General features: G+C 48.4%; 1 protein-coding gene across 3 annotated transcripts in view; it reads right to left on the reverse strand.

Moving 5' to 3' along the window:
* The window catches only part of OTOF (otoferlin), a 149,710-nt gene that overhangs the window by 117,848 nt on the left and 14,428 nt on the right, over positions 1-17,434 (reverse strand). For all 3 annotated transcript variants that reach the window (XM_072926214.1, XM_072926216.1, XM_072926213.1), the window contains exons 3-4: positions 16,526-16,614; positions 1,762-1,861 (exon numbers count right to left, since the gene is read on the reverse strand). In XM_072926214.1, the coding sequence (XP_072782315.1) occupies positions 1,762-1,861; positions 16,526-16,614 (189 nt within the window). The remainder of the gene's footprint in view (positions 1-1,761; positions 1,862-16,525; positions 16,615-17,434) is intronic.

Raw genomic sequence — 17,434 nt, forward strand, 5'->3', positions numbered from 1 at the left:
TGGATCCTGAGTGTCCTCGATCCCAGAATCCTGGAATGGTTTGGGATGGGATCCATGGACCTTCAATCCCATCCCAGGGACACTTCCCAGGATCCCAGGGTGATCCAAATCCACCCTTGGGCACTGCCAGGGATTCTCTGGGAATTCCAGCCCAGCCGGGAATTCCTTCCCCAGATCCCAAAATCCCAAGCTCCCCTTTCCCACTGGGAATTCCATTCCCTGGCTCCTGTCCCTCCAGCCCTTCCCCAAATTCCAGCTCCCCCGGAGCCCCTTGGGGATCGGGAAGCGGCTCCAAGGATTCCCTGGATCCTTCCCTGATCCAGGGGAACATTCCCGGCTCTTGGAGCAGCTCCGTGGCCTCCAACTCTGTTTTCCCAAACCCTTGGATCACACGGAAAAATCCCTGAGGCATCTCATTCCATAATTCCCACAACCTTTGGGAAAAGCAGGATGTGGAACCCCCCCAAGATCCCATCCCGATCCCCCATCCTGATGGAAAATCTCCCGCTGTTCCCTCGCTGCTTTTCCATCTCCCGGGAGCCGTTTCCCATGGAAACGGAGTTTGGGAACGCGGCTGTTTCTGATCCCGATATCCAAGCCCGGAGCTTCCATTAAAAAATCAACCACCCCCGTCCTTTTCCCGGGAATCCGCTGCCTCATCCAGCACCAGGGACAGGGGCGGATCAGCGGAATTCTTGGAATTAGCACAGAGAAAAGCAGGATTTCATTAAGCGGCTTCTCCCGGGGGTGGGATAGAGGGAGCGGATCCAATAAAAACCAGGAATTCAGCCCAGAGGAGGGAGGGGAAATTCCAGGATGTGCGTGCGAAAAATAATTCCAGCTGCTCTCTGGTTTTTTGGGAAGTTGCCTGATGGAAATCGCTCTCCAAGGGAGGAAAATCCCGTATTTTTGGGATCGTTCTGTGTCACAAAAGGCAGAGAGGGGAAAATCAATGGATGGAAATGGAATCCTCCCAAATTCCTGGTGGGAACGTAGTTCCTGGTGGGAATGGGATGGAATCCAGGGATCCCAGACTGGTTTGGGTGGGAAAAGGCTTCAAATCCCATCTCATTCCAACCCTGACACTTCCCACGGCCCCGGGCTGCTCCAAGCCTTGGACACTCCAAGGGATCCAGGGGCAGCCAGAATTTCTCTGGGAATTCCAGCCCAGCCGTGGAATTCCCACCATTCCCAGACGGAATTCCGTCCTTGTGGAGATGAGGATGAGGATCCCATTTCCAGAGCAGCTCCCTTTGTTTCCATAGTCGGGAATTCCTTCCCAAGATCCCGCCCCAAGCTCCCAGGGCTGGGAGAGCCGGGAATGTTCCCCTGGATCAGGGAAGGATCCAGGGAATCCTTGGAGCCGCTTCCCGATCCCCAAGGGGCTCCGGGAGAGCTGGAATTTGGGGAAGGGCTGGAGGGGCAGGAGCCAGGGAATGGAATTCCCAGTGGGAAAGGGGAGCTTGGGATTTTGGGATCTTGGGAAGGAATTCCTGGCTGGACTGGAATTCCCAGAGAATCCCTGGGAATGTCCAAGGGTGGATTTGGATCACCCTGGGATCCTGGGAAGTGTCCCTGGGATGGGATTGAAGGTCCATGGATCCCACCCAAACCATTCCGGGATTGTGGGATTAAGGACACTCAGGATCCATCCCGAGGGATTTTATGGCGAGGAACGCCGATGTCCCCGTTCCCACATTTCCGCGGAGACACGGACACGCGGATCCGGGAATTCCGGGAACGCTGGCCTCGGTGACCCACCTGGATGGCGGAATTGTTGTCGTCGATGAGCGTGTCCGTCACCTCCAGCTGCCCTTCCGCCACCACCTTCTGCAGGACCATCCGGAACGTCCCGATCAGCCTGAGGAGCAAAGGAGAGGAAATCCCGGGAATTGTCACCCACCAGGACCGGGATTTCACGGGAAAAGGGATTTTCTGCCAGAGGAGCTGCGCTGGGATCTGCTTCCCGTTTTTCTTAGGAAGAGGGAGAAGGAAGATCCCAGATCATTGGTGGAGATGATGGGAAAAGGAGAAACCGAGAGAGGATCCATCCCAAGGGAATGCTGTCGGGATAAGGAAAGAAGGAGATTTGGGAACTGTGGAACCTTAGGAAAGGGAAATGGGAGATCCCAAATCGTGGCTCGGTGGAGATGATGGGAAAAGGAGAAGCTGAGAGAGGATCCATCCCAAGGGAATGCTGTTGGGATAAGGAAAGAAGGAGATTTGGGAACCATGGAACCTTAGGAAAGGGGAGATCCCAGATCGGGGCTCAGTGGAGATGGTGGAAAAGGAGAAGCCGAGAGAGGAGCCATCCCAAGGGAATTCTGTTGGGATAAGGAAAGAAGGAGATTTGGGAATTGTGGAACCTTAGGAAAGAAGGAGAAGGGAGATCCCAGATCGTGGCTTGGTGGAGATGGTGGAAAAGGAGAAGCTGAGGGAGGAGACATCCCAAGGGAATGCTGTCGGGATAAGGAAAGAAGATTTGGGAACTGTGGAACCTTAGGAAAGGGGAGATCCCAGATTGGTGGAGATGGTGGAAAAGGAGAAGCCGAGAGAGGAGACATCCCAAGGGAATGCTGTCGGGATAAGGAAAGGAGATTTGGGAACTGTGGAACCTTAGGAAAGGGGAGATCCCAGATCGGGGCTTGGTGGAGATGGTGGAAAAGGAGAAGCCGAGAGAGGATCCATCCCAAGGGAATGCTGTTGGGATAAGGAAAGAAGATTTGGGAACTGTGGAACCTTAGGAAAGGGGAGAGGGGAGATCCCAGATCGTGGCTCGGTGGAGATGGTGGGAAAAGGAGAAGCTGAGAGAGGGAATGCTGCTGGGATAAGGAAAGAAGGAGATTTGGGAACTGTGGAACCTTAGGAAAGGGGAGATCCCAGATCAGTGTTTGGTGGAGATGGTGGAAAAGGAGAAGCTGAGAGAGGATCCATCCCAAGGGAATGGTGTTGGGATAAGGAAAGAAGGAGATTTGGGAACCATGGAACCTTAGGAATGGGGAGATCCCAGATTGTGGCTCGGTGGAGATGATGGAAAAGGAGAAGTTGAGAGAGGATCCATCCCAAGGGAATGATGTTGGGATGAGGAAAGAAGGAGATTTGGGAACTGTGGAACCTTAGGAAGAAGGAGAAGGGAGATCCCAGATTGTGGCTCGGTGGAGATGATGGGAAAGGAGAAGCTGAGAGAGGATCCATCCCAAGGGAATTCTGTCGGGATAAGGAAAGAAGGAGATTTGGGAACTGTGGAACCTTAGGAAAGGGGAGAGGGGAGATTCCAGATCATTGGTGGAGATGGTGGAAAAGGAGAAGCCAAGAGAGGAGACATCCCAAGGGAATTCTGTCGGGATAAGGAAAGAAGGAGATTTGGGAACCACGGAACCTTAGGAAAGGGGAGAGGGGAGATCCCAGATCAGGGCTTGGTGGAGATGGTGGAAAAGGAGAAGCTGAGAGAGGAGACATCCCAAGGGAATGCTGTTGGGATAAGGAAAGGAGATTTGGGAACTGTGGAACCTTAGGAAGAAGGAGAAGGGAGATCCCAGATTGTGGCTCGGTGGAGATGGTGGGAAGAGGAGAAGCCGAGAGAGGAGACATCCCAAGGGAATGGTGTTGGGATGAGGAAAGAAGGAGATTTGGGAACTGTGGAACCTTAGGAAAGGGGAGATCCCAGATTGTGGCTCGGTGGAGATGATGGGAAAGGAGAAGCTGAGAGAGGAGCCATCCCAAGGGAATGCTGTTGGGATAAGGAAAGAAGGAGATTTGGGAATTGTGGAACCTTAGGAAGAGGGAAAGGGGAGATCCCAAATCGTGGCTCGGTGGAGATGGTGGGAAAAGGAGAAGCTGAGAGAGGAAACATCCCAAGGGAATGCTGTTGGGATAAGGAAAGAAGATTTGGGAATTGTGGAACCTTAGGAAAAGGGAGAGGGGAGATCCCAGATTGTGGCTTGGTGGAGATGGTGGAAAAGGAGAAGCTGAGAGAGGATCCATCCCAAGGGAATGCTGTTGGGATAAGGAAAGAAGGAGATTTGGGAACCATGGAACCTTAGGAAAGGGGAGAGGGGAGATTCCAGATCGTGGCTTGGTGGAGATGGTGGAAAAGGAGAAGCTGAGAGAGGAGCCATCCCAAGGGAATGCTGTTGGGATAAGGAAAGAAGATTTGGGAATTGTGGAACCTTAGGGAGAGGGGAGATCCCAGATCGAGGCTCAGTGGAGATGGTGGAAAAGGAGAAGCCAAGAGAGGAGACATCCCAAGGGAATGCTGTCGGGATAAGGAAAGGAGATTTGGGAATTGTGGAACCTTAGGAAAAGGGAGAGGGGAGATCCCAGATTGTGTCTCGGTGGAGATGATGGAAAAAGGAGAAGCTGGGAGAGGAGCCATCCCAAGGGAATGCTGTTGGGATAAGGAAAGAAGGAGATTTGGGAATTGTGGAACCTTAGGAAAGGGAGAGGGGAGATCCCAGATCAGTGTTTGGTGGAGATGGTGGAAAAGGAGAAGCTGAGAAAGGAGACATCCCAAGGGAATTCTGTTGGGATAAGGAAAGGAGATTTGGGAACTGTGGAACCTTAGGGAGAGGGGAGATCCCACATCGTGGTTTGGTGGAGATGGTGGAAAAGGAGAAGCTGAGAGAGGAGACATCCCAAGGGAATGCTGTCGGGATAAGGAAAGAAGGAGATTTGGGAACCATGGAACCTTAGGAAAGGGGAAATCCCACATGGTGGCTTGGTGGAGATGATGGGAAAGGAGAAGCTGAGAGAGGATCCATCCCAAGGGAATGCTGTTGGGATAAGGAAAGGAGATTTGGGAACTGTGGAACCTTAGGAGAGGGGAGATCCCAGATTGTGGCTCGGTGGAGATGATGGGAAAAGGAGAAGCTGAGAGGATCCATCCCAAGGGAATTCTGTCGGGATAAGGAAAGAAGAAGATTTGGGAACCATCACTCTGGAATTCCTGGGATGCCACTGAGGGATCCCAAATTGGCCTTTTCCATATGGAATTCCCACAGTGGTTTCCATGCTGGTGACTCAAACACGGACCAGGGACTGTCCCTCATCCAGGTCATGGAATCGTGGAATGCTTTGGGTGGGAATGGACCTTGGAGCTCATCCCCATTCCTTCCACCGTCCCAGGTGGCTCCAAGCTCTGATGATGTGAAGGAATTGTTCCCAAAATCCAACCTGAACCTCCCCGTGGCCGTTCCCTCTCATCCTGTCCCTGCTCCCTGGGAGCAGATCCCGATCCCTTCCGGCTCTTCCCAGGGAATTGTGGAGAGGGAAAAGGTCCCCCCTGAGCCTCCTTTTCTCCAGGCTGAGCCTCTTCCCATCTCCCTCACCCCTCCTGGAGCTCCATTCCCTTCCCAGCTCCGTTCCTTTCCCTGGACAAGCTCCAGCCCCTCCCAGATTTCCACCTCCATCCCTCATTTTCCACATTCCAAGCACGGATCAATCCTGGCTGAGCTCTGTCTCCAAGGTTCCCCACAGGACACGGAGCAGGAAAACCTTTCCTTTGTTTGCTCCGTAATTCCCAGCCCAGAAGAAATAACGAATCCCATGGAAACGTCCTTCTTCTCCTCCAAGATGAGGATTTCAGGATTTGGATTTCAGGGTTTGGAAAACAACGTGATTCCCGTCCTGCCAGAGCAGCAGCACTTTTCTTTTGGAAAATATTCCTTGGGTTTATTCTATGGAATACCCTGATCTGGAACGGTCCCACAAGGATCATCCAGTCCTTTTCCTCAGGACTGGAGGCTCTGGATTCCTGCAGCTGTCCCTGTTTTCTGACCTGTTGGGAAATCCAAAACATTCCCAGGCGTGGTGGTGACTTCCCTGCTCCTCTTGGATCCAGGTGGATCCAGGAATTTCGGCTCCCAGGTGCTCAGTGCCTGGAGAGGGCTGAGGAAGGAACAGGAAATTCCTCCTGGAATTTCCCACCTGCTCCAGCTCCGGGATCCAACATCGGGATCTGGAGCTGCTGGAGACAGCCCAGAGGAGGCCCCGGAGCTGCTCCAAGGACTGGGAGAACTGGGAATGTCCAGCTGGAGAGGAGAAGGATCCAGGGAGTGCAAAGAGCCCATTCCCGATCCCAAAGGAGCTCCAGGAGAGCTGGAGAGGGATGGGGGACAAGGGATGGAGGGAGAGGACAACAGGGAATGGCTCCCACTGGGAAAAGGGACCTTGGGAAGGAATTCCTGGCTGGGCTGGAATTCCCAGAGAATCCCTGGATCCCTGGAAATGCCCAAGGAAAGTTTGGATCACCCTGAGATCGTGGAGGTGACCCTGGGATGGGATTGAAGGTCCGTGGATCCCATCCAAGCCATTCCGGGATTCTGGGATCGAGGACACTCAGGATCCATCCTGAGGGATTTTTATGGAATTCAGGGATGGAAAAGTGAAGGGAGATCCTTCCTGGAGTTCTGAATTCCCAGTGAAGCCCTTGGATCACGGAATTCCTACTCAAGGAAGAATCGGGGTGGGGATGGATCCAATGCCAGGCTGGGAGAGCCGGGAATGTTCCTCTGGCTGGGCTGGAATTCCCAGAGAATCCCTGGATCCCTGGCAGTGCCCAAGGAAAGTTTGGATCACCCTGAGATCGTGGAAGTGTCCCTGGGATGGGATTGAAGGTCCATGGATCCCATCCAAGCGATTCCGGGATTCTGGGATCGAGGACACTCAGGATCCATCCTGAGGGATTTTTATGGAATTCAGGGATGGAAAAGGGAAGGGAGATCCTTCCTGGAGTTCTGAATTCCCAGTGAAGCCCTTGGATCACGGAATTCCTACTCAAGGAAGAATCGGGATGGGGATGGATCCAATGCCAGGCTGGGAGAGCTGGGAATGTTCCTCTGGCTGGGCTGGAATTCCCAGAGAATCCCTGGATCCCTGGAAATGCCCAAGGCCAGGTTGGAGCACCCTGGAAGGTGTCAAGGTTGGAACGGGATGATCTTTAAGGTCCCTTCCCACCCGAAGCATTCCATGAAAACTCGGAGCCACTCCAAGCCCGGCAGCAGAGGGCAGGGACAGACGGGATCCAGGGAAGGAATTCCTGGCTGTGGAGGTGGTGAGCCTGGCACAGGTTCCCAGAGAAGCTCCTGTCCTTCCTCGGATCCTTTTCCAGCCGTTTCCCCCGGCAGGATCCGAGCCAGACGGAATTAAAAATTCAGGATTTGTCCGTGCAGCCGTTCGGCTCCGAGCGTTCCATAATTCATCAGGGCCCCGCTCCCTCCCTTCCCCGGCATTTCTGCTGATGGAAAAAAAGGGAAATTTTCTGGGTCATCCGTAATTTTATCAGCCCTGAGGAGCGGCTCCCGTTTCCAGCCCCGGCCAGGCTGGTTCCGTACCTGGAGCTCGCTCAAATCCCGGGATTGGGGAGTCTGGGATGTTCCAAACCTCGGGAGCCATCAGGCTTTGCATCCCAACTTCCAGGGATGCCTCCTAAATCCCTGAGGTGATTCCAGGAGGGATGGTGATTCCCACAAATCTGATCAGGTTTTTCCAGCACTGAAGTTTTCCAAGGGCAAATATTCCACCTGTCTGTGCCAAGAACGTCCTCCAGTGCAGGAAATCCCGTTTTTCCCTCTCTGCTCCCTCACCCTTTGGATAATGTTTGATCCATGGGCAAGTTCTGCTCCTGAAGCTCTTTTTTGGGAATGGCATCTCCATCCGTGGATCCATCCATCCACCCATGGATCCATTTATTCATCCATGGATCCATCTATCCATGGATCCAGCCATCCATCCATTCCATGGATCCACCTATTCATCCATGGATCCATCCACCCATGGATCCATGGATCCATCTATCCATCCATGGATCTGTCCATACCTCCATCCATCCATCCATGGATCCATCTATTCATCCATGGATCCATCCATCCATCCATGGATCCATTTATTCATCCATGGATCCATCTATCCATGGATCCAGCCATCCATCCATTCCATGGATCCATCTATCCATGGATCCATCTATCCATGGATCCAGCCATCCATCCATTCCATGGATCCATCTATCCATCCATGGATCTGTCCATACCTCCATCCATCCATCCATGGATCCATTTATTCGTCCATGGATCCATCTATCCATGGATCCAGCCATCCATCCATTCCATGGATCCATCTATCCATCCATGGATCTGTCCATACCTCCATCCATCCACCCATGGATCCATGGATCCATCTATCCATCCATGGATCTGTCCATACCTCCATCCATCCATTCCATGGATCCATTTATTCATCCATGGATCCATCTATCCATGGATCCATCTATTCCATGGATCCATCTATTCATCCATGGATCCATCCATCCATGGATCCACTGATCCATCCATACGTCCCTCCAGCCATCCATCTATCCATGGATCCATCCATGGATCCATCCATCCCTCCATCCATAGATCCATCCATGGATCCATCTATCCATGGATCCAGCCATCCATCCATTCCATGGATCCATCTATCCATCCATGGATCTGTCCATACCTCCATCCATCCATCCATGGATCCATCTATTCATCCATGGATCCATCTATCCATGGATCCAGCCATCCATCCATTCCATGGATCCATCTATCCATCCATGGATCTGTCCATACCTCCATCCATCCATCCATGGATCCATCTATTCATCCATGGATCCATCTATCCATGGATCCAGCCATCCATCCATTCCATGGATCCATCTATCCATCCATGGATCTGTCCATACCTCCATCCATCCATCCATGGATCCATTTATTCATCCATGGATCCATCTATCCATGGATCCAGCCATCCATCCATTCCATGGATCCATCTATCCATCCATGGATCTGTCCATACCTCCATCCATCCATCCATGGATACATTTATTCATCCATGGATCCATCTATCCATGGATCCAGCCATCCATCCATTCCATGGATCCATCTATTCATCCATGGATCTGTCCATACCTCCATCCATCCATCCATGGATCCATTTATTCATCCATGGATCCGTCCATCCATGGATCCATCCATCCATGGATCTACTGATCCATCCATACCTCCCTCCAGCCATCCATCCATCCATGGATCCATCTATTCATCCATGGATCCATCTATCCATGGATCCAGACATCCATCCACCCATGGATCCATGGATCCATCTATCCATCCATGGATCTGTCCATACCTCCATCCATCCATCCATGGATCCGTTTATTCATCCATGGATCCGTCCATCCATGGATCCATCCATCCATGGATCTACTGATCCATCCATACCTCCCTCCAGCCATCCATCCATCCATGGATCCATCTATTCATCCATGGATCCATCTATCCATGGATCCAGACATCCATCCACCCATGGATCCATGGATCCATTTATCCATCCATGGATCTGTCCATACCTCCATCCATCCATCCATGGATCCGTTTATTCATCCATGGATCCATCTATCCATGGATCCATCCATTCCATGGATCCATCTATCCATCCATGGATCTGTCCATACTTCCATCCATCCATCCATGGATCCATCTATTCATCCATGGATCCATCTATCCATGGATCCATCTATTCCATGGATCCATCTATTCATCCATGGATCCATCCATCCACCCATGGATCCATGGATCCATCTATCCATCCATGGATCCATCTATTCATCCATGGATTTGTCCATACCTCCATCCATCCATCTATGGATCCATCTATTCATCCATGGATCCATCTATCCATGGATCCAGCCATCCATCCATTCCATGGATCCATCTATTCATCCATGGATCCACTGATCCATCCATACCTCCCTCCAGCCATCCAACCATCCATGGATCCATCCATGGATCCATCCATCCCTCCATCCACAGATCCATCCCTCCATGGATCCACAGATCCATCCCTCCCTGGGAACAAGACCCAAATCCAGTGGGATAAGGAAAGCAGAGTGATTCCAGACTTTTCCATGGAATTATCCACCTGAACCCTCCTGGCAGTGCCCAAGGCCAGGTTGGACACCAGGACTTGGAGCACCCGGCACAGCCGAAGGTGCCAATTCCAATTTGGAACCCGCAGCTTTTCCACGGATTTCCAAATCCCGGCTTGGGCAATCCCAATTCCAGCTCCTTCCAGGTATTAAAAGTTGCTCCAGCCACGTTCTTCCCACTTTTTTCTTCAGGAAACTCTTGCAAAAATTCCCAATAAACAGAAATTCCCAATAAACAGAAATTCCCAATAAACAGGAATTATTTTTCTTTGGAATGCGAGCGGAGCGGGATAACGAGCGAAGCCGGCCCTGGGTATGGAAATATCCCACCAGAAAATCGGGATGAAATTCCTGGAGTGGCAGTTTGGGCGTGCTCAGGTTCTCAGTCCATTTTTGGATGGGCGTCGCTCCAAGTTTGGATCCGGAAATGAAAAATTCCCACAAAATCCGACACGCCCCAGGAATGATTTTCTGGGTAATTTTCCGTGGATGATTTTCCAGATAATTTTCCATGGAATGATTTTCCGGATAATTTTCCGCAGATGATTTTCCGGGTAATTTTCCGTGGATGATTTTCCAGATAATTTTCCATGGAATGATTTTCCAGATAATTTTCCATGGAATGATTTTCCGGGTAATTTTCCATGGAATGATTTTCTGGGTAATTTTCCGTGGATGATTTTCCAGATAATTTTCCATGGAATGATTTTCTGGGTAATTTTCCATGGAATGATTTTCAGGGTAATTTTCCATGGATGATTTTCCAGATAATTTTCCATGGAATGATTTTCTGGGTAATTTTCCATGGAATGATTTTCCAGATAATTTTCCACGGAATGATTTTCTGGGTAATTTTCCACGGATGATTTTCCAGATAATTTTCCATGGAATGATTTTCCGGGTAATTTTCCATGGATGATTTTCCAGATAATTTTCCATGGAATGATTTCCCAGATAGTTTTCCATGGAATGATTTTCCGGGTAATTTTCCGTGGAATGATTTTCCGGGTAATTTTCCATGGATGATTTTCCAGATAATTTTCCATGGAATGATTTTCTGGGTAATTTTCCGTGGATGATTTTCCAGATAAATTTCCACGGAATGATTTTCCAGATAATTTTCCATGGATGATTTTCCAGATAATTTTCCACGGATGATTTTCTGGGTAATTTTCCATGGATGATTTTCCAGATAATTTTCCATGGAATGATTTTCCGGGTAATTTTCCACGGATGATTTTCCAGATAATTTTCCATGGAATGATTTTCTGGGTAATTTTCCATGGAATGATTTTCTGGGTAATTTTCCATGGAATGATTTTCCGGGTAATTTTCCATGGAATGATTTTCTGGGTAATTTTCCATGGATGATTTTCCAGATAATTTTCCATGGAATGATTTTCCGGGTAATTTTCCATGGAATGATTTTCCGGGTAATTTTCCATGGATGATTTTCCAGATAATTTTCCATGGAATGATTTTCCAGATAATTTTCCGTGGATGATTTTCCAGATAATTTTCCATGGAATGATTTCCCAGATAATTTTCCATGGATGATTTTCCAGATAATTTTCCATGGAATGATTTCCCAGATAATTTTCCATGGAATGATTTTCCGGGTAATTTTCCACGGAATGATTTTCTGGGTAATTTTCCATGGATGATTTTCCAGATAGTTTTACATGGAATGATTTTCCAGATAATTTTCCATGGATGATTTTCCAGATAATTTTCCGTGGAATGATTTTCTGGGTAATTTTCCGTGGATGATTTTCCAGATAATTTTCCATGGAATGATTTTCTGGGTAATTTTCCACGGAATGATTTTCCGGGTAATTTTCCACGGATGATTTTCCAGATAATTTTCCATGGAATGATTTTCCGGATAATTTTCCGTGGAATGATTTTCCAGATAATTTTCCATGGAATGATTTTCTGGGTAATTTTCCACTGATGATTTTCCAGATAATTTTCCATGGATGATTTTCTGGGTAATTTTCCACGGATGATTTTCCAGATAATTTTCCATGGAATGATTTTCCGGGTAATTTTCCATGGAATGATTTTCCGGGTAATTTTCCTTGGAATGATTTTCCGGGTAATTTTCCATGGAATGATTTTCTGGGTAATTTTCCGTGGATGATTTTCCAGATAATTTTCCATGGATGATTTTCCAGATAATTTTCCATGGAATGATTTTCTGGGTAATTTTCCACTGATGATTTTCCAGATAATTTTCCGTGGAATGATTTTCCGGGTAATTTTCCATGGATGATTTTCCAGATAATTTTCCATGGAATGATTTTCTGGGTAATTTTCCATGGAATGATTTTCCAGATAATTTTCCATGGAATGATTTTCCAGATAATTTTCTGTGGATGATTTTCTGGGTAATTTTCCACGGATGATTTTCCAGATAATTTTCCATGGAATGATTTTCTGGGTAATTTTCCGTGGATGATTTTCCAGATAATTTTCCATGGAATGATTTCCTGGGTAATTTTCCATGGATGATTTTCTGGGTAATTTTCCATGGAATGATTTTCTGGGTAATTTTCCATGGATGATTTTCCGGATAATTTTCCATGGAATGATTTTCCGGGTAATTTTCCACGGATGATTTTCCAGATAATTTTCCATGGAATGATTTTCCAGATAATTTTCCATGGAATGATTTTCCAGATAATTTTCCATGGAATGATTTTCCGGGTAATTTTCCACGGATGATTTCCCAGATAATTTTCCATGGAATGATTTTCTGGGTAATTTTCCATGGATGATTTTCCAGATAATTTTCTGTGGAATGATTTTCCGGGTAATTTTCCATGGAATGATTTTCTGGGTAATTTTCCATGGAATGATTTTCTGGGTAATTTTCCGTGGATGATTTTCCAGATAATTTTCCATGGAATGATTTTCCAGATAATTTTCCATGGGATGATTTTCCAGATAATTTTCCATGGAATGATTTTCCGGGTAATTTTCCATGGAATGATTTTCCGGATAATTTTCCGCGGATGATTTTCCAGATAATTTTCCATGGAATGATTTTCTGGGTAATTTTCCATGGAATGATTTTCAGGGTAATTTTCCATGGATGATTTTCCAGATAATTTTCCATGGAATGATTTTCTGGGTAATTTTCCATGGAATGATTTTCAGGGTAATTTTCCACGGATGATTTTCCAGATAATTTTCCATGGAATGATTTTCCGGGTAATTTTCCATGGATGATTTTCCAGATAATTTTCCACGGATGATTTTCCAGATAATTTTCCATGGAATGATTTTCTGGGTAATTTTCCACGGATGATTTTCCAGATAATTTTCCATGGAATGATTTTCTGGGTAATTTTCCACGGAATGATTTCCCAGATAATTTTCCATGGAATGATTTTCTGGGTAATTTTCCACGGATGATTTTCCAGATAATTTTCCATGGAATGATTTTCCGGGTAATTTTCCATGGATGATTTTCCAGATAATTTTCCATGGAATGATTTTCTGGGTAATTTTCCATGGAATGATTTTCCAGATAATTTTCCGTGGATGATTTTCCAGATAATTTTCCATGGAATGATTTTCCGGATAATTTTCCATGGAATGATTTTCCAGATAATTTTCCATGGAATGATTTCCCAGATAATTTTCCATGGAATGATTTTCTGGGTAATTTTCCATGGAATGATTCTCCAGATAATTTTCCATGGAATGATTTTCTGGGTAATTTTCCACGGATGATTTTCCAGATAATTTTCCACGGAATGATTTTCTGGGTAATTTTCCATGGATGATTTTCCAGATAATTTTCCACGGATGATTTTCCGGGTAATTTTCCATGGATGATTTTCCGGATAATTTTCCATGGATGATTTTCCAGATAATTTTCCATGGAATGATTTTCTGGGTAATTTTCCATGGATGATTTTCCGGATAATTTTCCATGGATGAAAGGAGGATCCCTCCGGAGACACAAAGGACTCGAGCTGTGCCAGGATCTCCATGGCTGGAGAAGAACAAAGGCTCCGTTTCCATCCCGGAGAATCCCGGGATGGATTTAACCCTTCACAATCCGGATCTCTGCATCCCTGTCAGGTCAAACGGAGCAACTCCTGCCTCTTCTCCGTGGGATCGGTTTTCCATAGGAAAATCATCTCTGCTCCGTGTTTGGAATGTGGCTTTGGGCCTTTGGCCGGGTCCCAGAGGAAAATGAGGACAAGGAGGAGATGGAACCCCTTGGAGAAAAATCTCCTGGGATTTTTGGTTATTCCTTAAGGACTGGGATTTCCTCCCGCTGTTATCCCGGTTTTCTGCACAAGGAAATCCTGCTCGGAAAAGCCGGGCCAGGCTGTCCCAAAAGTTTGGGAATGGGGCTCCGTAGCCGCTGGATCACGGCTGCCTCTTGGATTCATCCCTGGATGTGCCTCTGCTTTTTTTCCCTGGATCTTCCCATTCCCACATCCCTCAGGAGTGCCCTGGGGTGGCTTTTCCTTCTCAAATCCCCCCCAAAAAAATTGGGATCTCAAATTTCCTCCATCCAGCCTCTCCCAGGGCCCAGAACCACGGGAGAACATCCCAGGGAATTTCTCCCATCCTGGAGAGGTCCTGAAGGTCTCTCAGGGGACCAGGAGACCATGGAAAACACCAGAATTCCAGCAGGATCCCGGTATTCCCACCCAGGTCATCCCTCCTCCCAGCAGGATTTTCCAGGATGGGAATGGATGGATCATTCCATGCCATGGGAATCTCCCGGGTTTTATCCAGGACATGGAGGCCCCACAACTTCTGATCTTTCCCTCTTGTGGAGCTTTTCCAGTGGGAATTTCCACCTGGGAATGACCCACGGGCGGGATGCGGCTCCTGGATGCTTTGGAGATTCCCAGCCTGGAAATTCCCAATTTGGGAGCTGGGAACAGGATTTTTGGGATGCCGTGGCCCATCTGGGGGGTCAGGAGGTTTCTCCCTCATCCAACTCCGCGTTTTCCTTGGATACTGAGCACCCTGGGAATGCTCCCAGGGACCCTCCGGAGCCGGGATGAACCCACCAGGATCCAGAGGCACCTGGATGAAGCCAAACAAGGATCAAATTCCCGGGAATTGTCTGCAGGTGACAGCCACAGGGACAGGGGACAAAGGGAGCCGCCGGGCCGTGACTCCCCGCTCATTCCGGAGGGTCTGGATGCGCTCCTGGATCAGGTATCCCACTTTTTTCCAGGCCTTTGATCAATGGCCTTCATCAGCTGCCGGTGAATTATTCACGGAGCGCCCGGATCAGCTTTCCCAAGCCTCTCCCTCCCCTCCTCCTCCTCCTCCTCCAGCGGATTTGGAGGATGGGCCGGAGTTCCAGCTCTTGGTTTTATGGGAATTCCTATTCCAGACATTCCCTGCATTCCTGGAGGGATATTCCCAAAATTCTCCCTCCTCTCCTCCAACTGATTCCGAGCTCCAGCACTGCCTTGGTTTTTATGGAATTTCCTTTCCCACTTATTCCCTGCATTCCTGGAGGGATGTTCCCAAAATTCTCCCTCCTCTTCCTCCTCGTTTCTGGACAAGGAGGATGGGCTGGAATTACAGACCATGGGAATTCTTTTCCTGCATTGTTACCGGCATTCCCGGAGGGATATTCCCAAAATTCTCCCTCCTCTCCTCCAACTGATTCGGAGCTCCAGCACTGCCTTGGTTTTTATGGAATTTCCTTTCCCACTTATTCCCTGCATTCCTGGAAGGATGTTCCCGGAAACACCACGACCTCATCCAATTTATTCCCGGACGAGGAATATGGACTGGAATTCCGACACTGCCTCAGTTTAGTGGGATTTCCTATTCCACACATTCCCAGAATTCCTGGATGGATGTTCCCAGCACCAGCTCCTCTCTTCTCCTCCCCACCCTCCCAGCCAGGAATTCCTTCCCAAGATCCCAAAATCCCAAGCTCCCCTTTCCCACTGGGAATTCCATTCCCTGGCTCCTGCCCCTCCAGCCCTTCCCCAAATTCCAGCTCTCCTGGAGCCCCTTTGGGATTGGGAAGCGGCTCCAAGGATTCCCTGGATCCTTCCCTGACCCAGCTGCACATTCCCAGATATCCCAGCCTGGGATTGGATCCATCCCCATCCCAATTCTTCCTTGAGTAGGAATTTTGGGATCCATGGGATTCACTGGGAATTCAGGACTCCAGGAAGGGTCTCCCTTCCCTTTTCCATCCCTGAATTCCATAAAAATCCCTCAGGATGGGGCAGCCCCAATTTCCCTGGACACAATCCATCCAACACCCGCAGCATTTGGAAAAATCCAGGAAAACACATTCCGGCATCAACTTCCACTTGGACAACCCACCAAAAAAAAAAATAATCCCAATTCCCGTCAAAACATGGAAATTTTACGGAAACAAACTTGGGATAAACTCGGTGCCCGGCACTGCAGAATTCCGGGGGTGAATTCCTCACCCCCCGAGCCGCTGACACGGCAGCGGGAATTCCCAGGAAATTCCAACAGGCACATTCCTGACCCTCCCGGCTCCGAAGGGAAGCGGAGCCGCCTCTTCCCGCGGGATGAGATCCGTGGGAAGGAGGGACTGACCTGTTGGTGAAGACTTTGCTGTAGTTGAACACTTGGATCTCCAGGATCTCATTCCCGTCGATGTTGGTCGCCACCGGCCAGCGGAAAGTCTGGGAAAAGGAGGACAGGGATGAGCCGGGAGTTTTTTTGGGAAAAGGAGGAGAGGGATGAGCCGGGAGCGTTTTTTGGGAAAAGGAGGAGAGGGATGAGCCAGGAGCGGTCTGGGAAAAGGAAGAGACGGATGAGCAAAGATTGGTTGGGAAAAGGAGGAGCTGAGAGGATTTTGGGAAAAGGAGGAGATGGATGAGCCAGGATTGTTTGGAAAGAGGAACCAGGAGCATTCAGGAAAAGAAGGACAAGGATGATCCAGGAGTTTTTTAGGGAAAGGAGGAGAGGGATGAACCAGGAGGTTTTTTTGGGAAAAGGAGGAGAGGGATGAGCTGGGAGCGGTTTGGGAAAAGGAGGAGAGGGATGAGCCGGGATTGTTTTGGGAAAAGGAGGAGCTGAGAGGATTTTGGGAAAAGGAGGAGAGGGATGAGCCAGGATTGTTTGGGAATAGGAGAGAGAAGAATCAGGAGAGTTCAGGAAAAGAAGGACAAGGATGATCCAGGAGTTTTTTTGGGAAAAGGAGGAGCTGAGAGGATTTTGGGAAAAGGAGGAGAGGGATGAGCCAGGATTGTTTGGAAAGTTGAACCAGGAGCATTCAGGAAAAGAAGGACAAGGATGATCCAGGAGTTTTTTTTGGGAAAAGGAAGAGAGGAATGAGCCAGGATTGGTTGGGAATAGGAGAGAGAGGAATCAGGAGAGTTCAGGAAAAGAAGGACAAGGATGATCCAGGAGTTTTTTGGGAAAAGGAGGAGAGGGATGAGCCAGAATCAGTTGGGAAAATGGTAGGAAAGAACCAGGAGGTTTTTTGGGAAAAGGAGGAGG

The sequence above is a fragment of the Taeniopygia guttata genome, chromosome 3 (assembly GCF_048771995.1).
Source record: "Taeniopygia guttata chromosome 3, bTaeGut7.mat, whole genome shotgun sequence".
Lineage (NCBI taxonomy): Eukaryota > Metazoa > Chordata > Aves > Passeriformes > Estrildidae > Taeniopygia > Taeniopygia guttata.